This window comes from Zootoca vivipara, chromosome 16 (assembly GCF_963506605.1).
Source record: "Zootoca vivipara chromosome 16, rZooViv1.1, whole genome shotgun sequence".
Lineage (NCBI taxonomy): Eukaryota > Metazoa > Chordata > Lepidosauria > Squamata > Lacertidae > Zootoca > Zootoca vivipara.
This window is the reverse complement of record NC_083291.1, coordinates 19,765,192-19,792,859: the sequence shown is the minus strand read 5'-3', so window position 1 is coordinate 19,792,859 and position 27,668 is coordinate 19,765,192. Positions and strand designations below refer to the sequence as shown.

The window sequence follows — 27,668 nt, the reverse complement described above, 5'->3', positions numbered from 1 at the left end:
AGAACTGCAGGCAGCTGAGACTGACAGGGCTCAGTATTTGCTTTTGCTCCCTGCTTCACCCTCCCTCCTGCTGCCCTTGGATCTTGGCCATGATTTGAGAATTGAGGGCTGGGGAATTAACATTTCACATGCGCTGGAGTTCCTTGTTTTCTATGTGCAGGAGCTACTGCTTAGGAACAGGACAGGAAGATTTGCTTAGCAATGTAATATTGTGTAGGAGGGCATGAGAGGTTTGCTGTTTGTGGGCTAATAACAGGGCAAGATGGCCGCCCATCTCATCCTGGTTTGAGGTGGGAGACTTCTGAGGGTGGAGACTTGGACCCCCCCATTTCGTGGTGTGTTCACTCCCAAGAAGGGAAGAACTAAGGAAGGAAATTGATTGGCAAGTAGGGTGGGCTCTACCCTTTCTGGTCTGGGGTGGGGGCCAAGGATTGGGCCAAATTCTCACTCCAGTATAGAAGAAGCCATGTTGTTTGCTTCCTTGCTTGGTTGGTTTGTTGTGTGGCGCCACACCTGCATGATTAAAGTGTTGTTATCCCACTTTAAACAGCCATGGCTTCCCTAAATTGGTAGCGTACAACTCCCCTGGGAATTGTAGTTTGTTAAAGGGCGCTGAGAGTTGTTAGGGGGTCCTCGTATTCCCCTCACAGAGTTTTATGCATTTTTTGTCCACAGGGCAAGTGGTGGAATTTTTGAAGAAAGCTGAATCCAAAGGGCCCCTCTCGTGCGATACGGTGTTGAAGATCTTTTATCAGACCTGCCGTGCAGTGCAACACATGCATAAGCAGAAACCTCCTATTATTCATAGAGATTTAAAGGTACAAAATCCGAAAAAAAGCTGAACGGCTCATTTATGCAAAGGAGGAGTTTTGTTATGAATCTGGAGCAGCAGCCAGTAGCTAGTTATTTAATCTTTTCATAAAAATTTATATACTGCTTGAGGGTAGAAAACGAATGAATCTAAAAGCAGTTTATAATATTTAGACTGAGTGTGTTTTGAGTTTGTCATTTAGTAAATGGAAAAGCATTGTATCGGTTAATAATAATAATAATAATAATAATAATAATAATAATAATAATACTATTATTTATACTCCACGCCCCTGGGTGGGTTTCCCCAGCCACTCTTGGGGGCTTACAGCATATAAAAACATAATAAAACCTCAAACATTAAAAACCTCCCGATAAAGGGTTGTCTTCAGATGTTTTCTAAAAGTCAGAGAGTTGTCCATTTCCTTAGCATCTGATGGGAGGGCGTTCCACAGGGAGGGTGCCACTACCGAGAAGGCCCTCTGCCTGGTTGGCAAAAACTGCTACTAAAATATATTGGCTGAGAATAAAGAGGTAGGAGGATGTTAAGGATTGGTCGTACATGTATGCAGCCCACACAGAAGCTAGGTGCAAGCTTAGCAGTGGGCAGATACGGAAGTCCATACCAAATAGTGCTCAGAATGCTTTTATAACAGTCACTACATTTTAGATCTCTTGGGGCCGGTTCATACAGCCAGCCATATGGAAACATTCTTGTAGTGCAATCCCTAATTAAAAGTACTCTGCAACGTATTGATAGCTACATGCTGTTTATCGCATCTTTCGCTGTACTTTATTCCATTAGGCTAATCTAAGAAGCAGCGTTCGCTGTTCTCAAGAGGGAAGGCCTCTTCTAAAATAAACACACGTATTAGGGAAGTGTGATTAGTGCAGAATTGATAAATCTTGTGTGCTTTGAGGCCGTGAACTTGGAGGATATATGTGTGAAAAGCTGCCTTTTTTAAAATAAATGTAAGCATGTCTGCTGAATGTGCACCCTTAAACTCCTCACTTGATTGTCCGTACAGATAGAAAATATGCTGATGAGTAACCAAGGAACAATTAAATTGTGTGACTTTGGCAGTGCAACAACCATAGCACATTACCCTGACTACAACTGGTCCGCACAGAAAAGAGCAGCAGTTGAAGAGGAGGTGAGAAACCTGATACTCTGATTTATTTTCAACCTTTTTGTAACTCTAGGCGTTCTGGGATCCCTTAAATACATTAGACCAAATTCTGTCGCAGTGGAAATGTGGTGGTGGTGGTGAGGTATTCTTTTCCTGGTCCTACACAAGACATTCTTAAACTACTGCTGTAACAAAATAGTAGCCTTCAGCTGTGTATAGCTGCAAGCCTGTACACATTTAACCTGGGTCAAGCCACAGAGCCTAGGGCTTGCCTAGGGCTTGCCGATCAGAAGTTCGGCGGTTCGAATCCCCACGATGGGGTGAGCTCCCGTTACTCGGTCCCTGCTCCTGCCAACCTAGCAGTTCGAAAGCACGTCAAAGTGCAAGTAGATAAATAGGTACTGCTACAGCGGGAAGGTAAATGGCATTTCCGTGTGCTGCTCTGGTTCGCCAGAAGCGGCTTTGTCATGCTGGCCACATGACCTGGAAGCTGTACGCCGGTTCCCTTGGCCAATAACGCGAGATGAGCGCCGCAACCCCAGAGTCGGTCACGACTGGACCTAATGGTCAGGGGTCCCTTTACCTTTACCCCACTGTACTCGGTCGGACTTACCTCTGAATAGTCATGCATTAGATTGTGCTGTCTGCTAAGAATCACCACATAAAGTGTCCTTTTCTCTCTGAACCACAGCACAAATACTACATCTCTTGGGTACTTCGGTCTTCTCTGTTGGTTAAAGAGCTGAATGTATTTTGTGCAAATAACGTAAAAGTCACATCCAAAAGTTCTGCATTCGGTTTCCAAAATGAATTGTGAGCTGCCTGTGTCGCCCTGTTTTGTGTTACATTACTTCTGGGAGCTGCTTTTCAGAGAACCTGGAACGCTTTTGGCAAGGGCTGGTACAATAGCAACAGGAACCTGAATTTAGGGAGCAGCAGTCTTAGAAGAAAACCAAGGAGCCATGATCTAGGGTGCTGCAGTGCCCTCTCCTAGTCACCAGGGGCCACTATATTTTGCTGCTTTTAAGGCAGTGCTGCATGAAGGAGTTTGCAGTGGTCAGTCGACTGGCCCTGTGGGAACAGGAGGATTGCAAATTTACTGGTCATAGCGTCATCAGGTTGTAAACCATGAGTGGTGGTGGGGAACTCTCAAAAGGGTGGCCCATTTGCTACAGGCATCTGAAATCATTCCCGGAATACCATTATGCTGCTTACAGATTTTTAAAATATTGAGTGGCATATAAATGCTTTTAATAAATGAATAAATAACCAAGAAACCAATTAAAGAAGATCCGCCTTCTTTGAGAGTTCCCTGCAGCATCCCATGGCTTATAAGAGGAGGATATTGCTATATACATAGATATCCAGTCTAACAGATTAAGTTGGCAGGAGATGGGACAGAGCAATGGGAGCTCACCCTGTTGTGGGAATTTGAACCATCAACCTTCTGATTGGCAAGCTCAAGAGGCTCAGTGGTTTAGACCACAGCACCACCCATGTCCTAGCCAACCTAGCAGTTCGAAAGCACGCCAGTGCAAGTAGATAAATAGGTACCGCTGTGGTGGGAAGGTAAACGGTGTTTCAGTGCACTCTAGTTTCCGTTACGGTGTTCCGTTGCGCCAGAAGCGGTTTAGTCATGCTGGCCACATGACCTGGAGAGCTGTCTGTGGACAAACGCCAGCTCCCTCGGCCTGAAAGCCAGATGAGCGTCGCAACCCCATAGTCACCTTTGACTGGACTTAACCATCCAGGGATCCCTTACTTTTACACCTAACAGACTACTAACAGACTACTGTACTGAACTTAGAAACAAGAATTGACCTTCACATTGATTTCCTGAGTGTTAATCTTGATTTGCATGCCACAAAGGCAAAAAATCATTTTGTTTCTTTTTATTGGTTGATGCTGCAGGAGTTACAGAAACCTAAATTTGGAATACAGGTTGTTTTGATGAAAACCAAAGCATTTTGTGCTTGGGGTGTTCTAGGTTCCTTTTAAATTTTATTTTGTGTCTGACCCTCTGCTAAGTGCATAGAAGAAGAAAAATGCTGAGGCGGTCTTTTTATTTTGTGTGCCTACAGATCACTAGGAACACAACACCAATGTATAGGACTCCTGAAATAATAGATCTATATTCAAACTTTCCAATTGATGAAAAACAGGATATTTGGGTAAGCATTTTCTTTATACATAGATTAGACCTTGTGTGATACCTTGTTTCTGAATATTTTCTGGATTTGTATTTGTTTAGGGAATTTCTACCCCTCCATTTCACCCCAAGGTGATTCACAGTAAACCAATAAAACATACACAATAACACCACTGCAATAAAGACATTAAAACTTCAAAAATGTGGCAGCGACTTAACACATATAATAAATAAAATAAAATAACTTTTGCTCCTGATACTCTTTCCTTTGGTTAAATATTATCAGTTATAAAGCACCTAACATTTCACTAAGCACCATACAGATTTAAAAACAAGGCAGTCCTTGCCCACAGGTTTTCAATCTAATAAAGCACATAGCACACAAGGAAAAGGGATAGAGAAGGAAGAGGAAAACAGGCAAGCTTACATAGTTCTTAAAATGTGACCACCTTAAACAAACAATTCAGGAAAAGGAGGAGCCAAAGGCATCTAGAATTTCTCAGGTGAGCCAATGGAGTATGTGCCGTTATCTCTTTCTCTGTTGCCTAGTGTCGTAGTCGTGAAAACCTCTCACTCCTTTATTAGGAATGGGTGAGTTCACTGTTTAACACTTTCACCAGATCAGACCCAATAGGTTAAAGCCCTTGGAATCAATGGACCTAGGTTAGCCCTGTCCATTTAATTTCTTCGGTTGGACTGCCCTGACATTGGAAGCAACCTGAAGTGCTTTAAGCTACCAAACACTGTACATTGAATTAAAAATAGACAAGCCTGTGCCAAATCGTCTGGAAATTTACAAGGACAACACAACACAAGGAACTGGAAGAAAACAGACAGATAAGCAAGCATGCAGATTTCAAGAACATTGGGAATGTTAAAGCCAAACAAGGGATAGGAGGCTTGCATTTTTATGTAAGTGGTTGGTGGGAGTGGGGGCAGCCAGTTCTAAGGAAGTACAGCTAAAATAAAAGAGGTATTTGGAAGTCATTGCTGGCTATACTCTCAGTTTTTCTAATTGAAGCTGGGAAGGAAGAGGGAGAGGCGGGAGAGAGAATAATTCTCTTGTTGACGGATTTGATAGAATGTACTGATAGGAATGCCTTAAGCACAATGCAGTGAACAGCAGACAATGTTCCAGTCTGACTGGTGAATACATTGTGAATACATTGTAGGGACACAGGTGGCGCTGTGGTCTAAACCACTGAGCCTCTTGGGCTTGCCGATCAGAAGGTCGGCGGTTCGAATCCCCGCGACAGAGTGAGCTCCCATTGCTCTGTCCCAGCTGCTGCCAATGTAGCAGTTCGAAAGCACGCCAGTGCGAGTAGATAAATGGTAGGAAGGTAAATGGCGTTTCCATGCGCTGCTCTGGTGTCGGTGTTCCGTTGCGCCAGAAGCGGCTTAGTCATGCTGGCCACACCTGGAGAGCTGTCTGCGGACAAACGCCGGCTCCCTCGGCCTGAAAGCGAGATGAGCGCCGCAACCCCATAGTCACCTTTGACTGGACTTAACCGTCCAGGGGTCCTTTACCTTTACCTTTTACACTATGAACACGTGGGAGCATGAGCAGTACAGATCTTGTCCTGAGGCACTCGGGATCAGTTTGTGGGGAAGGACACTAGTTCAGTTTGTACAGCATCTGCCGTGAATGCAATAAATTCCCAGGTTCAGTACCTAGTGGCTCCCAAGTAGGGCTGGGGAAAGGTACTGTCTGAGAGCCTGGGGAGCCGCTGTCACTCAGTGTAGATGATACTGAGCTAGATGGACCAATGGTTTGACTCTGTATAGGGTGGTGAAAGCAGCATGAGAACTGATGGGCAGGCAGATTGTTCTGTATTGCTCTGCTGGGTGTCAAGCTTACCAAACTTCTGTACTTGATGAGAAATCGATTCAGTGCTTACATGCACATCTTGCTCAGTTTTGACATGATCGCCTGCGTTTCTTGTCCTCATCTCTGACAGAGCAGATTCATGGGTTGGAGAGCAGGATATGGGAACTGCTGCAGTGTTACGATTATTTATTAAATTTATTAGTTGCTTTTTTGCCGTGGCAGCTCAAAGCGACATTCAGTATTTTAAGCAAAAAAAACAAACACATACGCACATCATAACTGGTATATTTTTTTTAAAAAAGAATGAATTGCATTAAAACATCTCAGCCACACAAATAGGCCATAGATAGTGAAAGGCCTGATTGAAAAAAGGCATGTTTTTGCCTGGCGCCTAAAGATAAGTAAATGGCACCAGGTGTGCCTCCCCAAGAGAGCGTGAGCCACCATTGGAAAGGTCCGTTCTCATGTTGCCACCCTCTGTTGTGTTGTGGTTGAGATACAAACTTGGGGTGGCAGCCAAGGCTCATTGGTATCCTCTTTCATTGGCAGGGCTCAATCTGGGAAGCCAAGCCATGGTTTCATGTGGGATTTTAACCAGGATTAAGGCAACAAACTGTGGTTGGCACTCATTATGGCTGCATGCTTGCAGCAGATCATCCAATGCTGTAGTCTGCTCTGAAGTAATTGAATACTATAGGTTATTGGATGAAACGAAATAATAGCTCCCATAGCTGATTTGATTTAAGCTTGAACAACTTAACTATTTAGGAATTTGGGGAGGGTTTTCTTTTTTCTTTTGGTAACCTCTGCATTTTTTCGCTGCAGGCATTGGGTTGCATCCTCTATCTGTTGTGCTTCAGGCAACATCCATTTGAAGATGGAGCTAAGCTTCGAATAGTCAATGGAAAATATGCAATTCCACAGAATGACACAAGATACACAGTGTTTCACGATCTCATTCGTAAGTTTAAGACTGTAATGCTAAATGCACTTGGGGCAAATAAAAGGGGAATGAATTGATAGTTTTGTATGGATTTAAGGTTCTTTTTGTTTGTTTCCTTTGCAAAAATGCACCTTTATTTTTGTTTTTAAAAAACAGTTTCTGTTCATGTAATTAATGGGAAATGACAGTATATATGCAGGTTGAAGAGAAAACCCTTGAATATAAGAAATTAGAAGTGGCAGTGAAGTTAACCGTTGCATCTTTTTATTATTTGAGTGTACAGTGGTACCTCTGGTTAAGAACTTAATTCGTTCTGGAGGCCCGTTCTTAACCTGAAACTGTTAAGGTTAAGGGGGATGTGATAGCCATGTTCAAATATATTAAAAGATGCCATATAGAGGAGGGAGAAAGGTTGTTTTCTGCTGCTCCAGAGAAGCGGACATGGAGCAATGGATTCAAACTACAAGAAAGAAGATTCCACCTAAACATTAGGAAGAACTTCCTGACAGTGAGAGCTGTTCGGCAGTGGAATTTGTTACCAAGGAGTGTGGTGGAGTCTCCTTCTTTGGAGGTCTTTAAGCAGAGGCTTGACAGGCATGTGTCAGGAATGCTTTGATGGTGTTTCCTGCTTGGCAGGGGGTTGGACTGGATGGCCCTTGTGGTCTCTTCCAACTCTATGATTCTATGTTCCTAACCTGAGGTACCACTTTAGCTAATGGGGCCGCCGCGCTGCCGCCGCGTGATTTCTGTCCTCATCCTGAGATAAAGTTCTTAATCTGAGGTACTACGTCCAGGTTAGCAGAGTCTGTAACCTGAAGTGTCTGTAACCCAGGTATCACTGTAGTGTTGACTTTATTCCAGTGCACAGGTAGGGGATCTATGGCCCACCAGATGATGTGTACTACAACTTCCATCCGCTCAAGCCAGCATGGCCAGTGATCAGAGATGATGGGAGTTGGGAGTCCTAAACATTTGGAAAGCACCAGCTCAGGGAAGCCTTGTTCTAGCATATGTGGAAGGGATTCACCACTCCTGGGTGACTAAAAGCATTTTACAGCCCAGCATGTTCTGAGCTTTCCCCTTTTCTTAGAGAATTCTCGGCTATTCACAGTTCGAAGCCCTTGATCACTGAAACAATTAAAGCCACATCTTGTGGTATAACTGAAGTTAATGCAAATATTTGTTAGCCAGATATCTTTTACCCATGTTGAAAGTCTCTTTGGATGACTGGCAGGATAGAAATCTTAGGGCAGGGGAAATCAGAAATTTGCCTTTGAGATCTGCAGATTAAACCTCTGTTTTAATAATCTATTGTGTCTAAAATTTTATTAGAATGGAGTCTGAAAGTGAATCCGGAAGAGAGGCTGTCCATCACGGAGATTGTGAATCAATTGCAGGAGATCGCAGCTGCTAGAAATGTGAACCCCAAGTCCCCCATCACAGAGGTAACTGGAGCTATTGAGCAAAGCCTTATGGTTTGGGGTTCTCTGCACTGAAACTCCAAGTTGCCCATTGAAGATGCGCCAATGTTGGAACAAGGCAAATAGATTGGCGTGTTTCATACAATTCTCCCAAAAGCAATGTTGTCAAATAAATTCTGTTCTGTTTCCCATCCTCAGGACTCTGATCTCAGAAGTCAGGGAATAAGGGAAATGAGTAGCAGGTATAGAGGAACCCCAACCTGGTGCCCCTCAGCATTTTGGACTACAATTCCCATCATCCACGGCCATTGGCTATGGAGACTGAGGCTAATGGAGACTGTAGTACACAACAGTTGGTGGGCATGAGTTTGGGGGAGGCTGGTAGGGAGCATTCATTTCTGCTTCATTTCTAGTCACCTTGCCATTTGCACGTGAATAATCTTTTTTATTATTTCTGAACTGCTTGAAATGTAAGTGCTGATCAGACTTTGCAACATTCCCTTACCACAATCTACCAAACACATTTGGTGCTTCACATGCAATGTGATGTTTGCGTCCCTCTTGTAAAGTAGATCAGTACTACCTCTGTGTTGCAGAAGAAGCAATATGAGGTTGGGCCGATAGGAAATTGAGAGGGTGATAGTTTGCCTAAAGCTACCTAGCGAGATTGCTTTTGGAGGGCAGAGTTGAAACAAGGACTTTGCTGGTGTAGAGGCTAAGAGCTTGAGCTTCAGTCTTCAGCCTTTTTGGACCTGGGCTCTTCTCCTCTAACCTCTGTGCTGTGTTATGGGACCATACACACACACACACACACACACACACACACACACACACACACACACACACACACATACTGTATACAGTGGTCTCTCGAGGGACTTACAAAGTACTCGACTTACGAAATTTCAAGTTACGAATGAAAAAAAAATGGCCACACGCCTACGGTTTTTTTGACATCTGAAAGGAAAACCAGTTGCGGTTTTCTCGACTTACGAATTTTAGATGCGGTTTACTCGACTTATGAATTTTTCTGTTTCCAAATTTTTCTGTTTGCATTCCTATGGGAAACCGCTTTTTCCGACTTACAAACATTTTGACCTACGAATGTGCATTCGGAACGGATTAAATTCGTAAGTCGAGGGACCACTGTTTGTTGATTTCCCTCCAGCTTTGATGAGTTATCTTGGCAAGTATAGCTTGTCATGCAGGGCTGCGGGAAGTGGTATGTGCTGACATTTCCTCTTCCGGAGTAAAGGAGCATTATCCTCCTTTGTCCTTAATTGACCTCCATATAAAGATTTCTGGGTTTTCCCCCACCTCAATTAATTTTTCTGCCAACTTCATTAGATGAAAACCCCAAATGAATAAAATAGAGAATAGTGGCGGAACCCATTTTATGGCCAGGATACAATTGATTTCTGGATCCTGCCTGACAAAGGGCTTTAAGATGCCCTGTATTGTTTGTACCCTTTGTGTGTTTGAAAGAGATAGAAGTGCTAATTCTGGAAATTGCTGGTTTTTCTTTCCAGCTCCTTGAACAAAATGGAGGCTATGGAAATAATGCTCCGCCCAGGACATCTTCAGCTGTAGTAACACAGAAGCCAGCAGGACAGCTCAACAACATGTACAATGCAGGTATATTCCCGAATTATTTCCCCCCCCCCTATTTTATTTTTTTAATCAGAACTTCAAAATATGTGAGATCTCCCAGTACCATATCTGGTTGTACTTCTTGGCAATTGGTTTTCCGACCATTTGTTTTTAATAATGGGACTAAGCCTTTCTAAAGAAATGCAAAAAATATAGGATAGAGCAGGCACCCCCAAACTTTGGCCCTCCAGATGTTTTGGACTACAATTCCCATCATCCCTGACTACTGGTCCTGTTAGCTAGGGATCATGGGAGTTGTAGGCCAAAACATCTGGAGGGCCGCAGTTTGGGGATGCCTGGGATAGAGTATAAGTACATCACCAAATTGTTTGACACTGAAGCTAATGGACTGAAATTGTGCTCAGTTACTTTTCTGTGCCCTTGGCTCTTAGGTCTGACAGTAGCCGAATGTGACCAGACTTACAGCGGATTCTTTGATATTCTTAGGGGCGGGACGGAGAGGTTTCTCACAAATATCAAGGACACATCTTCGAAAGTTATTCAGTCTGTGGCCAAGTAAGTAGAACCGTAACTGTGCTGATAAAGGGAATGCAGATCCACAAACATAATTCACCTCTCCCTCACTGCATTGGGTATTTTATGTACTGTGTCTTTCCCGCCCCCACATGTGTTTTTTAAAAAGAGATGGCCTTCTCCAAAACTTGTGAAAAAGCAGAAAGGGGTGGGTTATGATAGGATCAGCTGGTGAATCTGTGCTTTGGGCACTATCCTGTTTCAAGATATTGTGGTTTATGTGGTTTTGGAACTTCCAAAATGTTCGGAAACCAAGGCGTGGCTTCCGATTGGCTGCAGGAAGCTCCTGCAGCCAATCAGAAGCCATGCCGGATGTTCAGGCTCCAAAGAACGTTCGCAAACCAGAACACTCACTTCCGGGTTTGTGGCGTTCGGGAGCCAAAAAGTTGGACTCACAAAGTGTTCGGGATCCAAGGTAAGGCTGTAAGAAGCATTATATGTGAGCATCACTAGAAAAAGCTGCTTTAAAATAATAATCCCTAACCTGGTTTATACTGTACTGCAAATGTTACATTATTGGAGAGGTTCGAGCTCTCACACTGAGAATGTTGTACTGACACAATCACACAAGTTCAGGACAGAACTAGATGCAATAGTGGGCATAAGGTCTTCTGCCCCACTCAGCAGCCAGGTTTGTGGCTTCACTCCTACCCTTCTGTTTCATGCAGTGCAATTTGGCAATGTGATATCCTGCAATTCCATGCCATCTGGTTTACAGACCACCTGCTAAAAGCAAGTGGCAAACGTGGGATCCTAGCCAGGATAGGTTAAGAAATATGTAATAACCCAGTAGCTGAATGTTTAGACGGAACGTTTGAAGCATAGCAGTTTCTGATTGGCTTGATTCCCCCACCTGTAAAAATAAACTTGTGAAAGGCACAGAAATCCCCATCTGCCGAGCCTGGCAAGCTCCAAATATTACTGGGTGTTCCAAATTAACTTGTTTATTTAGCTGTTCTTATATTGCCTTTCAGGGCCAAAAAGGGGTGCCTCACAATTAAAAATGTAACTATTTAAAGCCTAAAACAGGAACTGCAAAATGCAGCACATAAATAAAGTGCAGTAATTAGAATCAGTAAGTTCATTCATTTTAAAAGCAGATTGGAATAGTGAAGTCTTTAAAGACTCACGTTCACAGCCAGACACACAGCTAGATAGAATGTCCCAGGGACAGGGCTACCACTGAAAAGGCCTTGTCTCTTGTGACTGCCATACTTCAGTTTGTGGTGTAAAAGAAGGGAAAAGATGGTGCTTAACATATGTATGGTTTGTTTGTTTCTTTAAGTAAAACATGAGCATATTATAAATACAAAGAATAGTACAGCTCTAAACCCATAAGGATCAACAGTAAACCTGGGGGTGGGGGAAAGGTAGGAACCGGTTCCTACAAACTAAAATTGTGGAACAGATTGGCTACTTTTTGGGGGGTGTGGGGAGAGAGGGAACACACAAGCTTGGGGCTACCATAGGAAAATACTTGCTACTGGAAGCTGCCAGTCTAGCTTCGAGACAGCTGAGGCACTCAAGAGCCCCCCCCTCCCCGAATATAAGCCAGCCTAACCCATCCTCTGGTGCCGTCCTGGTGATGCCAGACTAAAGCTACCCTCAACCTCAGCCAGCATGGCCCATGTTCAGGGATGCTGAGAGTTGTGGTTCCCAATATCTGAAGAGCCTCGAGGTTAGTAGAAGGGATTCTCCAACACCCTGCTTCCCAGCACCCAGTGGAACTCTTTCAAGATGGGTGTGTCTATAATCGCAGTGCAGTTCTGCAGTGTGCTTGTGTTCTGGGTTCGCCAGCCTTTATTTACCTTTCCTATTCAGATAACCGGCAGCCACTGCAGCTGAAAGCATCAGCGGGCTTTGGGGGCACAGTTTCCTAGCTCAATGCAGAGGCTCATAGCCTAGCTCATAGCATAGGGGGGAATGTGGGGAGCACATTGCCCCAGGCACTGTTGTTGGAGGGGCGCATGAGCTGTTGCGTCCTTCTCATGCCACTCTCAGCCTCGCGACCTGCCAGCCCTGCACCGCTTTGGCGAGTCTCAGAAGGTCGACCGCATCGGCCGGCTGGGCTCCGCGCTGCACAGCTGGGTAGGTGGTGCAGCACAGCCCTGCTTAGCTCCAGTGGGTGGGTGGGGTCACTCCTGTGGCATGCCCCACCCCACCCCAGGCTCTACCGAAAAACGCTCCACCACGGCTGAATGGTTATTTGTAGCATGGCTTCCCCTTAGTACTGTGCCTACATGTACTTCTATGGGAGAAGGCAACTTGGGAGTGCTGGCAGAAAATGTTGATTTTGGGGGTAGGCCATTCCTCTTGCCCCTGGCACCCATCAGCCTAGCCTCTATGGACAGAGACTATGGAGAGGGAAAGCCCTTGTCATAAGGCACTTAGCTAATAAGTACCACATTTTTCTGTGTATAAGTTACAGGTAGGTAGCCGTGTTGGTCAGACGTAGTCGAAACAAAAAATAAAATAAATTCCTTCCAGTAGCACCCTAGAGACCAACTAAGTTTGTCATAGGTATGAGCTTTCGTGTGCATGCACACTTCTTCAGATACACTGAAACAGAAGTCACCAGACCCTTATGTATAGTCAAAAGGTGGGGAGGGGTATTACTCAGAAGGGTGGTGGGAATGGGTGAGTGGCTGATAGGAGTGGTAAACCTGTTGACGACTGTTAAATGCCAACAGTGCCCTTCAGCTCTCTATATTGGACAAACAGGCCAAACCCTACGCCAAAGGATAAATGGACATAAATCTGACATCAGGAATCACAAGACAGAGAAACCAGTAGGAGAACACTTCAATCTCCCAGGACATTCTATACAAGATCTCAAAGTACCGTGTTTCCCCTTTTTTAAAGACGTAGCCATAAGTAAGCCATGGCAGGATTTTTAAACATTTGCGAAATATAAGACATACCCCCAAAATAAGACATACCTCCATGCCATGTGGAGCGAGACCGCTGAGCGCCCCAGCCAGCCAGCGGGACTCATAACGCCGGCTGCAGCAGCAGGAGGCCTACCGGCTCGGTGCCAGGAGCCAGCTGCTGCTGCAGCGGCGAGCGTGCAGAGCGCCCGAGCCAGCGGTCTTGCCTCCGCCTGGCCCGGCCAAGGAGACCTGCCTCCCCGGTGCCCAGATCTGGCGGCTGCAGCATGGAGCACGCTGAGCGCTCCACAGCACCGAGCATGTCGAGCGCCCTGCCGGGCAGAGCACCTCAGCCGGGTGGAGCACCTGAGCCAGCGGCCTCTGCTTGGCCTGGCCGAGGAGACCTGCCTCCCCGCCGCCCAGAACCGGCGGCTGCAGTGGCAAGCGCTTAGAGCGCCCTGCCGGGACGGGCGGAGTGCCTGAGCCAGCGGCCTCCGGATCGGCAGAAATCAGGGGACTGGGTGGGAGGGCGACTGGGGTGTGCCTTTTGGATTCTTGCATTTTCTTTCTTGTTTTCTTCCCTTTTTGTAATGTACAGAAATGCAAACTATATCTTATCATCATCATCATTATTATTACAATTTCCCCCCTCCATTTCGTTTCTGTGTGTGCGTGTAATTGTGGAACCCTCCCGGCCAATTGAGAAATGCACAGACGTCTTTCTTTAGTTCTTTACAACCATTGAACTCTGTTGTCTGTTTAAATTTCACATTTAAAAGGGAATATAACTGGGTAGTTTCCTTTTCCTTTTAAAAAGTTATCTGCAGCAAAGCAGAAATGGGCACAAGAAACAGGAGGTATGGACCTTTTTGGGTTTGCTTTTCTCAGGGTTCAATCCAACCCCACCTTTCCTCCCCATCGTCACGTTGCTCTTAGGCGTTTTGCTCAAAGCGTAGCGGATGGGGAGGGGTAACGAGAAGATGTTAATCCAAGCCAGGCTTTCAGGTGCTGCTGGACTCCAACTCCCAATAGCCAGCATGGCCAATGGTTGGGGATGATGGGACCTGCAGCCCCACAGCATCCGGAGGGCTAGGGGGTTGCTCTGGAACTTCTCTCCCTCCCTCCTTTTCCGTCTCTTTCCCCTCTCATCAGACACTCATGTGCTGCATCTGCATTGGGGTAACCTGATAGTAGAATTTGGGCTAGATGACAGGTAATAAAAAAATAAGACACCCCACCGAAAATAAGACAACCTGTGTTTTTTTTTGAGAAAAAAAAGTTATAAGACGGTGTCTTAAAAAAGGGGAAACACGGTAGTTGTCTTATTACAGAAAAATTTCAGAAACAGACTGGAAAGAGAAGTTGCTGAATTGCAACTCATTACCAAGCTTAAAACCATGGAGAGACCTGGCCTGAATAAGGACATTGGATTCTTATCTCATTATACATAATAAAGTTTTCTGTGTATAAGACGTCCCCATGTATAAGATGCCCCCTTGGGGACTCCAAATTAAGAAAAGACCCCCTCACCACTACCGTGTATAAGACGAGCCCCAATTTTAAACCTAATTTTTGGGTTAAAAAACCCCTAGTCTTATACAGGGGAAAATAAGAGAGGCTTGAGGCTTATTACTGAGGAGTGATTATGACCTCAAGGTTAAGCTAACCAATGGTAAGCCATCTTTCATTCACCTTTTTCATGATGCAGTTTTTGTTGGTTACCCAAGGGCAGAGGCCTCATAGGCCCAAGGGTAGATCAGCCAGCCCTCCTCCCATCTTTCTGCTCTCTCCCAAGTGTGGTGCTTGAATGCTAGCCGCCGTCTTCTGCCAGAGAGAAACCCCTCTGGGATGGACTGGAACCGTCTCTTTCAAGCAGGGCCTTTCCTGGGCAAGGTGAAAAAGCTGACCCTTCAGTAAAGATCTTTTGAGGGCCCAGGTGTGGATGGACTTGACCATGGGGAATTGGTTAGTGACGGTAGGGAGAACTGTATAGCAACCGAGTCAAAAAAAACCCCAAACCGAAAGCAAAACCCCACTACAGAATTTGTGCTTAGTTCTTAATGAGCCAAGCCATATTGCTGGCATCCTCCGTGCTGAAATCATTAATGTGCAATAAATCAAAGTCTCTTGTATGTACATGTTATGAATGTAAATAGTAAAAAAAACCCTACATTTTCCCACTGCAAACTGGTGAGCTATTGTGGTAAAACCAAAGCAAAGGGTTTGGCATGAATTCTGTGTTCTCGCTGTTAGCTGATGCCATATTTAACTTATAGATAGATACCTGCTTGCTCCCCAAAAGAAATAATTTGCATGAGCAGTGTAAAGGTTTATTTATGCTATTATATTGGCTTTCTTAACACACACCCCTTCACCACAAGGCTCCTGGGCAGATTACAACAACATAGCACATTGCAGCTCATACCTTTTTGCACAAAATATATATTTCATCTCTACTGAGGCCTAGATCCGAAGAACTATGCATGAGCTCCACACTTCGGAAGGGGTCTTGTAGCTGGTGTTTGCTTCTTGCTCTTTCGTTGTAACATGGCGCTGAAAGGAGTTTTGAATAGCAGACTTGCTCCCACCCTCACTCCAGTCTTGCTCTAACGAGCAGGCAGAATGCTTTCCGAGGGAAAACAGAAATGAATAGAAATCCCAATGCCTTTTGGGTTTGCTAACAATAATTTTTGGATCCCATCTTAAGTAATCTGGGGGCCCCGTGGATGATGAAAGGTCTTATGTCTTGAGGTTTGTAATTCTGAAACTGCAGTTTCCATAATGTTAGCATGAGGTGATTTCCAAACTGTGAGATTGCCACTTGCACCGTAACCATATGCATGTTTACTTGGAAGCAAACAGGTTTGAGACTGATGGTGTGCCAAGTAAACATGATACTGGGGGTAGGTAGGTGGGGAGATCCATTGTCTCTGTGCAACTGGCACATATCGCTGAAGTGCAACATGACTAACAGTGGGGTATTAGGAACATTCATGCAAATTGCTTTTGGGCTAAATGAAATGCCATTCCCTTGACTCCTGATGAGGTTTCTATGTTCTATGTCAATGTTGCACTTGCTTAACGTTCTTTTCAGTTCTGATATGAATTGGTTGGATGTATACTATCACTTGAAGCTCAAACCTTAAATTGCTTCTTATTTTCTTTATACAGTGGTGCCTCGCTTAACGAATGCCCTGCTTAACGAAATTTCCGCTTAATGAAAGGTTTTTTCTAGTGAAGGTTGCCTCGCTAGACGAATTCGTTTTACGAAAAATTCGTCTAGCGAATCGCGGTTTCCCATAGGAATACATTGAAATTCAATTAATGCGTTCCTATGGGGGGGAAATTCAAAAATTTTTTTCAATGCATTCCTATGGGATTCGCTAGACGAATTTTTCGTTATAAGAAAAGACCCGTGGAATGAATTAAATTTGTCTAGCGAGGCACCACTGTATATCTTGCCATTAAATGCTTTTCAAAGCAATGCAAACAAATAAAACTGCAATGGCTGGCGCTCTTATTTATTTTTAGATTCCTAGCATTAATGGTTTTCATTACCTATAGTAGTGTTTTCCTAATGTGACTTAAGGCATTCGTTAAGGAGGGGAAGCAAGTTTTGTTTTTCAGAGGGTTATGAGATGGTTGTTTTGGAGAGGGCTTTCTCTCATTCTCTTTTTATTTTGCATCTTGATTTTGCGTGTGATGCTTATTTCCTTGCCCATTTTTTCCCCTCCCTTCAACTTTCATCAATCCATGCCCACGTTCTTAGCAGTCCAAGGTAAATATGCCTCAGTTGTCTGTGTTCTCTGTGTTGCATGCTAACAGGATTGTTCTGGTCTTAACCTGCTAACGTTAACTATGTCATACAGAGAAGTTTCTGAACTCTCAAGTTATACATAAGAGATGGCACGCTAATCGTGTTCAATGCACTGAACACGATTGATAGACCTACAGCAATATGAATAAAGGGATTGTCCTGTAGATGCCGAATTTCATTCTACTTAAGTATCTTTTGATAGTCTTAATACATGTATAACTTCAGAGCTTCTGTTTTTGTTTTAAACAAATCTGCCAAATCTCTACATCTTTTTTTCCTCTTGATGCTCTAGGAGGCTTAGTTTGGTCAGAATTGAGTATGCACTTCCAGAGTTAACGCTGGATGTATTACTTCTGGTAAATGAGTCACCATAAGCACTAGAGAGCTGTGAAATTTTGCGTCCCGGGCTTTTTAGACTCGTCTATGGGTGGCACTGTGGGTTAAACCACAGAGCCTAGGGCTTGCCAATCAGAAGGTTGGCGGTTTGAATCCCTGCGACGGGGTGAGCTCCCATTGCTCGGTCCCAGCTCCTGCCAACCTAGCAGTTCGAAAGCACGTCAAAGTGCAAGTAGATAAATAGGTACCGCTACAGCGGGAAGGTAAACGGCGTTTCCGTGTGCTGCTCTTGTTCGCCAGAAGCAGCTTAGTCATGCTTGCCACATGACCCGGAAGCTGTATGCCGGCTCCCTCAGCCAGTAAAGCAAGATGAGCGCCACAACCCCAGAGTTGTCCATGACTGGACTTAACTGTCAGGGGTCCCTTTACCTTTTACCCATCTGAAACCAAAGGGGCACATTGGTTGCCAGATGTGAAATGCATAGGCATTATTTTCAGCTGTCGTGCCCCACTACAGAACCAGTTTAGTAGGGGATGCTCTGGGGGAAGGAGGAAAGTCCCATTGCGCTAGCAGACGTCTTTCCGCAACTGCAGCAACTTAGCTGAATCCTGCCCTACATCTCTTATTCCAGTTCAGTGCCGGATTTACGTATAAGCTAAACAAGCTATAGCTTGGGGCCCCACTCTCTTGGGAGGGCCCCCAAAAAAATTAAAGGAAAAAAAACCTGGATGTACATTCCAAAATATAAGATAAAAAACAAATAAAACAAAACAAAACCTACATACAGCAACAGTGTTTGGTATTGTGTAGGCTCCTATGATGTAAGTAATGGGCCGTGTATATAGCATATATTCAACAGAAAAAAACAGTGACAATATGTCAAAGGAGAGCTAGACATATAAAGGGCCCCATTACCTTCAGTAGCTTAGGGCCTCATCAAACCTAAATCTGGCCCTGGTCCAGATAGTAACTAAGGAATGATTGGGAGACAAGTTTTAGCTGGTTTTAATATGCAAGGCAGGTAGCACATTGAAGAAATAGAAGCAACATGTTGCATGGCGGGGCACACAGGGTGGTGGAACTAAAGAGAATAAAACGAAGCGTTTCATATGCACTTGGACCCCAAGGGTGAATGCTTAAAAGAAAGTCGGTGACCTTTTCTAAAAGCACCTGTGTGATTGACTGACAAGTATAGTCAAACCTCTGTTGTCAAACATAATCCGTTCCGGAAGACCGTTTGACTTCTGAAACGTTCAGCAACCGATTGGTTGCAAGAGCTTCTTTCACTCAAGCGGAAGCCACATTGGACATTAGGGTTCTGAGAAACGTTAGAAAACCAGAGCATTTACTTCCGGGTTTTTGGCATTCGGGAGCCGAAACGTACAAAATAACGGAGGCATTTGGGAACTGAGGTTTGACTGTACCTAGCTGGCAACACATAAACCTATTCTAGTTTAGGAATATTCTTTCATGTTGAGTGGAGACACACACATCTCATAAAAAGTAGTGAAATAGAAGACTGGACTGACCAGCTGACCTAAACATTCAGCAAAATGGACTCCATCCAGGGACTGCATCACACTGGACTGTAAATGAAGGGGTGGAAAATAATTGTGCTTTTTAAAGTGCTCTCTCTGTGTGCACACATATGTGCAAACACAACTTTCTATACACCGTGGAAAGGACTAGACTACAACTGCCATCCCCAATGTGCAAATTTTCTACTTGGTGGGAGTTTTCCTAACATAAACATAGATATTTAAAAAATGAAACTCTTTCCCCCAAGCCCCTACCCTCCAGTAATCTTCAATGGCTTTTGTTAGAAGAAGGAAACTTGTGCCTTACTGGAATGTGTGGGGGAAGTTTGTGTATCTTAAGGTTATCTTTTTGGAGGGTGAGTATGGGTTGTGCTTGCTCTGTAATATTTTGCCTCCACAACATTTCTTTAACAGTGCCAATCCTCTATTTCAAATTATAAACACACTTATCTCTGCTAGAACATACCTGTGGTGCTGACCTAGGTTAACCTGCTTCTGTTCAATTCTTCTCATTTCTGTTCACTTGTTTGCTTGCAACTGATATACCTTTATGCTGGTTTATTGATAGTATTTTGTGTATTTGCACTTAAAGTGCTAATCCATCTCTCTTAATTCAGTTCTCTTTTAAGCTAGGCTCTTTCTGTGCGCTCATGAATTAGGAACGTCTCTGTTTTTTGTTTAACCATAGAGCAGGGCAAGGGAATCTGGTGCCCTCCAGATGTTGTTGGACTCCAAATCCCAGCAGCCTCAGCCAGACAGGCCAGTGGTGAGGAAGGATTGGAGTTGTAGTCCAATATTTTGAGGGCCACAGATTCTAAAGCTCTGCTTTAGAGACATTCCTAAACCTTTTCCCCTCTGTGTAAAACCACAGACTAAACTATTTACTAGTGGCCAAGTGAAGCATAAACCGGGTTAGGTGAGTCAGCGTTGTGGGAACCTAGAAAAGCCCCAGAAATCATATTTTGTTTGAACCCTCTCCAAAAGCGGTAGAAGATGAGAGAAGTCATTGAAATTGTATTGCTTTGTATAGTCCTGATTTTATTTTATTTTAATAAGGAGTGTACACACTCCTACTCTAACCCCATCAGCTCATTGCCAGATCCTCAAGGTGCTACTCAGCAGATCTGAGAGGTGGGAAGCAGCTTGTCAATTTCATATTGGTGGCGAATCTTGGCCTCAGTGTTGGGACACCTGTAGCTGTTGGTCAAGGAAGCTTCTACAGCCCCTGTGGCTTGAAGTTAGTGCTGCAGTAGCCATGAGAATAATGGGATATTAATCTCACAAACCTCAGTCTTCCCCATCCGAGTGCCCTCCAGGCTTGGGGACTACAACTTCCATCATTTTTGACTTGGCCGTGTTGACTGGTAGCTGAATTGACCCATACATCTTGAGGGTATGAAGTTGGGGAAAGCTGATGTAGATCACTGAGAATAGTCTTATCTCTCTCCCCCTGCCCGCCATAAGAATTTTCTTTGTTGCTTTAAGTATTCAAAACATTCAGTTTCAGGGTGTCACATATTCTGCCCTGGAGACAGAGAGCTTCATGAATGGGACGGTGCCATCTGCTTGCTAACTTACACTGCTGTGCTAGATTCTTTAGATACCTTCTATAATTCGGAAATTTGAGACAGATGTAGGACAGACTCTCCAAAGGTGGGTGGGAGGTGTTGGTATTCCAGCTTGAAGGGAAGCTGGCATAGAGAAGCTAGCAAGGTACTTCCCATCCTGAAAACTCTGTCTCCATTTTCGAACTAGCCTAGAAGTTCTGTAATGTTAACTTGAGTATTCCTCTCTTTATATTTCAGTTATGCCAAGGGGGATCTGGATTTATCATACATCACTTCCAGAATTGCTGGTATGATAAGATCATCCTTTATCAAATTGCATATTCTAGCTGCTTTTATGAAAACAAAGGCCTGAGCCTCTGCTATCGTTTCCCCCCCCCCTTCCTCCCCAGTGATGTCCTTTCCAGCAGAAGGTGTGGAGTCTGCAATAAAAAATAACATAGAAGACGTGCGCTTGTTCTTAGACTCGAAACATCCCGGACGCTATGCTGTCTACAATCTGTCTCCGAGAACGTACAGACCCTCCAGATTTCACAATAGGGTTTGTAAGCCAGTGGTGCTTTGCCACTGTTCCTGTTGCCATTGCAATGTCTTCTTCTTTTCCAGTAGAAACTTGTAACCTGGTGCTTCCTTGACATGTGGGAAGCTGTGAGACTTGCTAGGATGTAGGGAGAGGAGTGATATGTCATTTATTTTTCTTCTCCTCTACCTGCTTGGCTTCCCTGTACAAATGAGAGAATTTTTTTTGGAATGGTTTGGACTGTTTCCAGAATGCTTTTTAAATGTTTTTGGTATTGATGTGTTTAGTGCCTTGGGCCCCTTCAGAAGGAAGGGCAGGATATAATAATAATAATAATAATAATAATAATAATAATAATAATAATAATAATAATATTTCCGGCCTTTGGCCATGTTGGCTGGAGGCTGGCTCAGACTGATGTAAGTTCTAGTCCAAAACATCTGGAAGCCACCAGGTTAGCGCAATTGTGTGTTTATATTTCACTTCTTTGGGGTTGATTGGTCGCTTCTGGATTTAGATGGGAAAACCTAGGTAGAAAGCGCTGCTGTGATAGTTCCTCAGTGGCCTTAGGCAAGTCACAAATCCCTCACCCTTCTTGCAGCATTGTAGTAAAATGAAACATTCTGCTTATATCCTGAGCTGCTTGGCTGAAATAAGTGATAAAACATGTGAGAGAGACGTATTTTATCACACCCTGCTTTCTTATAACAGGGATGTTAACTCCTTTCAGAAAATTGGGAAAGGGCCATGTGCAGGTTCTGGTTTCCAAAAAAGTGTGGAAATTGGTTTAGAGCAGCAGTATAAACAGATGCCGTGAGACCAAGATGAGACCCCTCCCTTTTTTTAAAGCCTATACCTATATCAGTGCTGCACTTTAATCTAAATTGTGTTATGTTGCTAAATCATGAGGATGGTTGGAAATGCGCAGAAATTCAGCAAGGTTAGCCTAGCATTTTTCTTAACATCACGAAACAGATGGCAGGTCGTCACTTGCCTGCTAAGCTGCTGAGCTTCCTTTTATGAAATTTGCAAAATATAAACGAGGGTTCAGAGTCTGAAATAGCACGTCTTGGCTTTGGTCACCTTGTCTGTTTCTGGGGATCTTTTTTTTTTTAGGGGGGAGGGAAGTTGAACAAATTTCATTTGTTATATAGCAGACTTGAAAGCTACACACAAGTTTCTGATTAAAATGAGTTAAATTCATGCACACCCCCACCCTGTACTGTCTCTGAAACAGGTGTCCGAATGTGGCTGGCCAGCAAGGCGTTCGCCAAATCTTCAAAACCTTTATAGCATTTGCAAGAACATGCATTTGTGGCTGAAGCAAGACCCAAAGAACGTTTGCATAGTGCACTGCCTTGTAAGTAGCAATAGGTCTTGAAATGCTCCTCTAGCTCCAACAATACAAGAAACTTGGAAAGAAATGTTGACTCTCTCCAAACCCTCCACGAATGGATAGGTTGAGTGGGTTGGGCGGGGGGGGGGGGAGCAAATAGAATGGTTTTAAAAACTAAGCATTGTAGATTGCAAAGAGAAGAGAGATACCATAACTTAGAATCAACATTTGAAAGGTGATAGGATAGGATTGGAGGAGGAACCACTGAGCAGCTGATCCACTTAGAATTTCAACTCCCTCCCACCCCCGTTAAAAGTATACAGAAAAGGGGGAATTTGAAGTAATATGGAAGTTGGGACTTAACCAAAACTGTATCAAAATGTCCAAGGAGTATCTGTTCTCTGTTCCTGTCGCTGGAACAAAGATATCTTTCTTCCTCCCTCTGAGCTTGTGCCTAATTGCTCGTGAATTCGGTAGTGGACTTGTGACATTCCTTTGATTGAAAACATTATCCAAGAGCTGGTATATAATAAATGACATTTTCCCATCAATAGCTACTGTTCCTACCCTTGTATTTTTCTTTTCTTTTCCTTTTGGTAGGATGGAAGAGCAGCGTCAGCTGTTGTTGTGTGTTCTTTCTTATGTTTCTGCCGTCTGTTCACTACGGCTGAAGCTGCTGTTTATATGTTTAGCATGAAGCGCTGCCCGCCAGGCATTTGGCCATCCCATAAGAGGTGAGCAATTGTTCAGTTGTTCAATGAAGCTGTTCTTTCCTCTCTCTCTCTCTCTCTTGCAGAAGCCTTGATATATGTTATGAAGATTGAGATAGATGGAAGATTTAAAAAATCTCATGCAGACATTACACACTACTGTACATTGCTTTTTTTGAATTGCATCAAGGGGCTACCTCTCCCGCCTCCGGCTAAGCCTAAACATGTTGGGGGCCTTATATACAGATGTGAATGGCAGCTGGGGCTCTGTGAGGATCAGAGTCCAGCTAGCATGGCCCTCATTTCCCCTTTCATTGATAGGATTTGAATATCTGTTTGGTGCTTACTTGAAAGCACTTCACAGACTAGCTATATGGTCTGGTGTGGTTTATTCATTCTTTATTGAGCAGGAAACAAGTGACATCTGCCACTCACAGGTTTGGCTGGAATAATGGCTGTTTGCCCTAAGCAAGTAGCAAACTTTGCAGAAGTTGCAGAATATTGCCCTTTTCTGTAAAGATCCATAATCATTTATGTGAGCTTTAACTATGCCCTATTAGGTATGCATTCAGTAAGATACACTTGTAAATAGCCGCTTGTTTGACTAACCGTGACATGTAAAATCTCAGCAAATCATTTTATTTGTTTGCTGCTTTCCCAAAGTTAAAACCATGCTCAAGGCAGCTTAAAAGGTAAAGCGACCCCTGATGATTAGATCCAGTCGCGGATGACTCTGGGGTTGCGGCGCTCATCTCGCTTTACTGGCCAAGGGAGCTGGCGTACAGCTTTCGAACTGCTACCGTGTTTCTCCGAAAATAAGCCATACCCCGAAAATAAATCATAGTGATAGGCAGTTTAACCTTGGAGGTTAAACTGTACCATACTTAATAAAAAAATAAGACATCCCCTGAAAATAAGCCACCGTGTTTTGTTTTGTTTTAAAGGAAAAATAAATATAAGACGGTGTCTTATTTTTGGAGAAACACAGTAGGTTGGCAGGAGCAGGGACTGAGCAACGGGAGCTCACCCCGTCGCGGGGATTTGAACCGCCGACCTTCTGATCGGCAAGCCCTCGGCCAAGCATCCCCAAACTGCGGCCCTCCAGATGTTTTGGGCTACAACTCCCATGATCCCTAGCTAACAGGACCAGTGGCCAGGGATGATGGGAATTGTAGGCCAAAACATCTGGAGGGCCGAAGTTTGGGGATGCCTGCCTTAGGCTCTGTGGTTTAACTCACAGCGCCACAATATATTAAAAAATTACATAACTGCAAACGTAACAGAATCAGTCATAAACAAAACGTTGAAAAGCACACAGACAAAGTGAACGATTTCCACATAAATCGTAAGAGTAAAAATATAAAGATACACAAAATTAAAATCAGCAACAGTACCTCAGCCCAAGAGTTTGTTCAGCTTCTTCAGTTTTTGTGGCTGGAGTTAGCCAAGGCCCCACCCTTCCAGGCCAGGTGGGAAAAGGCCTGCAAGGCAGAGAACTGGTCTTCTAGGACTCATTTCCCTGGACAGGGAAGTGTTAACAATGGAAGAGAACTGCCCATTTATTCTTTTCGGATAATCTGTGGGCCTCAAATGTTGGCATGTAACACATGTGGCTAGAGGGAGCGGGGAAATATTCCTATGGACTAGAAACTTTTTGTGGACTTACAAGGCTGTGAACGACCAGCCAGGGTGTGCAGCGTTGAGTTCACAGTTTCACTGACTCGAAGCATTACGTTGTTTGACTTCTGCTGCGTCCTTGTTTCCACAGGTATATAGAGTACATGTGCGACATGATGGCTGAAGAGCCCATCATCCCTCACAGCAAGCTAATCCTCATCAAGTCTATTGTCATGACTCCAGTCCCTCAGTTCAACAAGCAGCGCAATGGCTGCAGGCCTTTCTGTGAAGTTTATGTCGGGGACGAAAGAGTAGCCACTACCTCACAAGAATATGATAAAATGAAGTAAGTGGGTAGCGAGGCCTGAGTTTCTCAGGGATCCGTGTTAATGTCATCTACAGCCCAGGCAGAAACTTCCCACTTAGCTTTTTCATCCTTAGCTTTCTTGTGTAGCAACTTGTGAGTAGCCCAGCTTCCTTTAAAACACTCCTGTGAGAAGGAATAGGAGCCCCGTGTGCGTAGTTTGATGCAGGTTGGGCATGGCCTCGCTGCCGCAACCCACCACCTCACACCCTCTGGGCTCCTTGGGGGTTGAAGAAATCAAATTGTAACCAGTTACAGTGGTACTTTGGTTCTCGAATGTAATCCATTCCATAAGACCATTCGACTTCCAAAACGTTCGAAAACAGAGGTGCAAAGAGCAGTCTGCAAATTGCATTGAGAAAATTGAAAAACACGCAGCGGAAGCCATTCGACTTCTGAGGCGCATTTGAAAATGAAAGCATTTACTCCTGGCTTTTCGGCGTTCAGGTTTCAAAACGTTTGTCAATGGAGACGTTCGAGAACCGAGCCTGGCACCCTCCAGATATTGCTGGACTACAGTTTCCATCATCCTTGACCTCAGGCCATGGTGGCAGGGGATGATCGAAGTTGGAGACCGACAACATCTGAGGGAGCGGGTCTGTGCATTCCCCCACCTGGGCCGTAATGTTTCTAAATTGCTCTGCTGCATATTGACGTGCGATGCCTGGTTCTTCTCCCTCTCGCTTAGGGATTTTAAGATGGAAGATGGCAAAGCTTTGATCCCGTTAGGCATAACAGTCCAAGGAGATGTTCTCATTGTTATCTATCATGCCAGGTCCACGTTGGGTGGCAGACTCCAAGCCAAGGTAAGCTGAAAAGATAGAACTATATTTTGTTTTGTTTTGTTTTGTTTTGTTTTGTATGGAACTCCACTGGGGTTCTTGAGGGATATTTTTACTTGCCGTAGCAATACATTTCGGGCAATACATTTGCCCACAGGGCTGGACAAGACTGATTATAGTTGCCCTACATCTGTAGAAGCAGAAGAGGAGACAACGCTTCACGTGCTTTTAATAAATTATAGAAGTAACAAAGTGATTTCCCTGACCAAAGTCACTAATAACATCTCTGATGCAGTGCACGATATTGCCTGGCATTAATTCCTTCGTTTCACATTATTTCTCTTATATCTTATTTGTTTAATTAATTTTAGATATTTAGATACCACTCAATGCTCAGAATTTGTATGTGGTGTTCATAAAACGTGGTGTTGGTTTTTTGTTTTTTTTTAAAACCAAACATACAGAGAATGAGAATAACTTAAAATTCATCACAAAGATAGAAATCATGTCCTGTCCTTTTCTTTCTTTGTTTGTATTGCTTTGCAAGATGGCATCAATGAAGATGTTCCAGATCCAGTTTCATACAGGATTTGTCCCACGGAATGCCACTACTGTGAAATTTGCGAAGTACGTTGATAACCTGTTTGGTGATAACTTTCCCCAGCATAATGGCAAAAAGTACTCCCATTTTAACTGCAGAAGTAGTTTTGCAGTTGTGTGTGTGTGTGTTTAAACTGTAGCTTTCTCTTTAACACACTTCCTTAGCTGTGTACAGTAGTACCTCAGGTTAAGAACTTAATTCGTTCCGGAGGTCCGTTCTTAACCTGAGGTACCACTTTAGCTAATGGGGCCTCCCACTGCTGCTGTGTGCAATTTCTGTTCTCATCCGGAGGTAAAGTTCTTAACCTGAGGTACTACTTCCGGATTAGTGGAGTCTGTAACCCGAAGTGTTTGTAACCCGAGGTACCACTGTACTTTGTCTCTGAGCTATCACAGCATTGTAACGTGAACTGGAATTAAGGGTTCAGCCTCAGGCTGAAGATTGCATGGCTCAGCCCCTTTCCATCCTGCGTGCAGAGTCTCCCCACCAGAGCTGTTTGTTGCTTCTGACAACACCAAACATGGGTTAAGCGGGTAAACCTGTGGGCACTCTGCATTTGGGGCTCTAAAAATTATTCCTGAGCTGCTCCAAGTTGGCATTGACCCACGTTGATGATTGTCAATCATAATAACCAAACACATGGGTGGGTAAGGCGAGTTTGTATCAGTCTATATGACCTAAGAAATTGGATCTTTGATCAGGACAACCAAGATAGAGCATCCATTATGGCTGCCTGTTATTCTATTTGGTACCCCCAAATCAAGATCAACCACTCAAGGCCCCATTACCTTGAGACACTGACTTCCCCGCAGCTGCGTAGGGCGTTTGTTGGACTAAGGTTCCAACAGGTACCCTCAGCATATTTAGAGCGGAGATACTTGGGAATTCCCCCTGTGGAACGCAGGTGCATTTATGGATGCAATCAGGTTGAGGATGTCAGGTATAACCTTCTGCTTTGTCCCTTATATTCAATGCCCGGAGAATTTTTTTTATCATCTGTTCTTGACTGTCTCTCAGGCCAGTCCCTCCAGGAGGTGACAGTTGAGTTCCTAGCCGATAAAGACCTCCAGATGACAAATCTGGTAGCCAAGTTAGTTCTGGCAGATAAGAAGCTCCATTCTAGATATGTTTAAAAAAAGGTAAAGGACC

At 44.1% G+C, this 27,668-nt stretch overlaps 1 protein-coding gene across 3 annotated transcripts in view; it reads left to right on the top strand.

The window, feature by feature from the left end:
- Window positions 1-27,668, top strand: part of GAK (cyclin G associated kinase) — an 82,107-nt gene that overhangs the window by 25,406 nt on the left and 29,033 nt on the right. For all 3 annotated transcript variants that reach the window (XM_035097131.2, XM_060268677.1, XM_060268676.1), the window contains exons 5-18: window positions 676-818; window positions 1,839-1,964; window positions 4,022-4,111; window positions 6,743-6,878; window positions 8,193-8,305; window positions 9,811-9,916; window positions 10,324-10,447; window positions 20,830-20,879; window positions 20,982-21,130; window positions 22,347-22,469; window positions 23,046-23,179; window positions 24,924-25,118; window positions 25,825-25,942; window positions 26,466-26,545. In XM_035097131.2, the coding sequence (XP_034953022.1) occupies window positions 676-818; window positions 1,839-1,964; window positions 4,022-4,111; window positions 6,743-6,878; window positions 8,193-8,305; window positions 9,811-9,916; window positions 10,324-10,447; window positions 20,830-20,879; window positions 20,982-21,130; window positions 22,347-22,469; window positions 23,046-23,179; window positions 24,924-25,118; window positions 25,825-25,942; window positions 26,466-26,545 (1,687 nt within the window). The remainder of the gene's footprint in view (window positions 1-675; window positions 819-1,838; window positions 1,965-4,021; window positions 4,112-6,742; window positions 6,879-8,192; window positions 8,306-9,810; window positions 9,917-10,323; window positions 10,448-20,829; window positions 20,880-20,981; window positions 21,131-22,346; window positions 22,470-23,045; window positions 23,180-24,923; window positions 25,119-25,824; window positions 25,943-26,465; window positions 26,546-27,668) is intronic.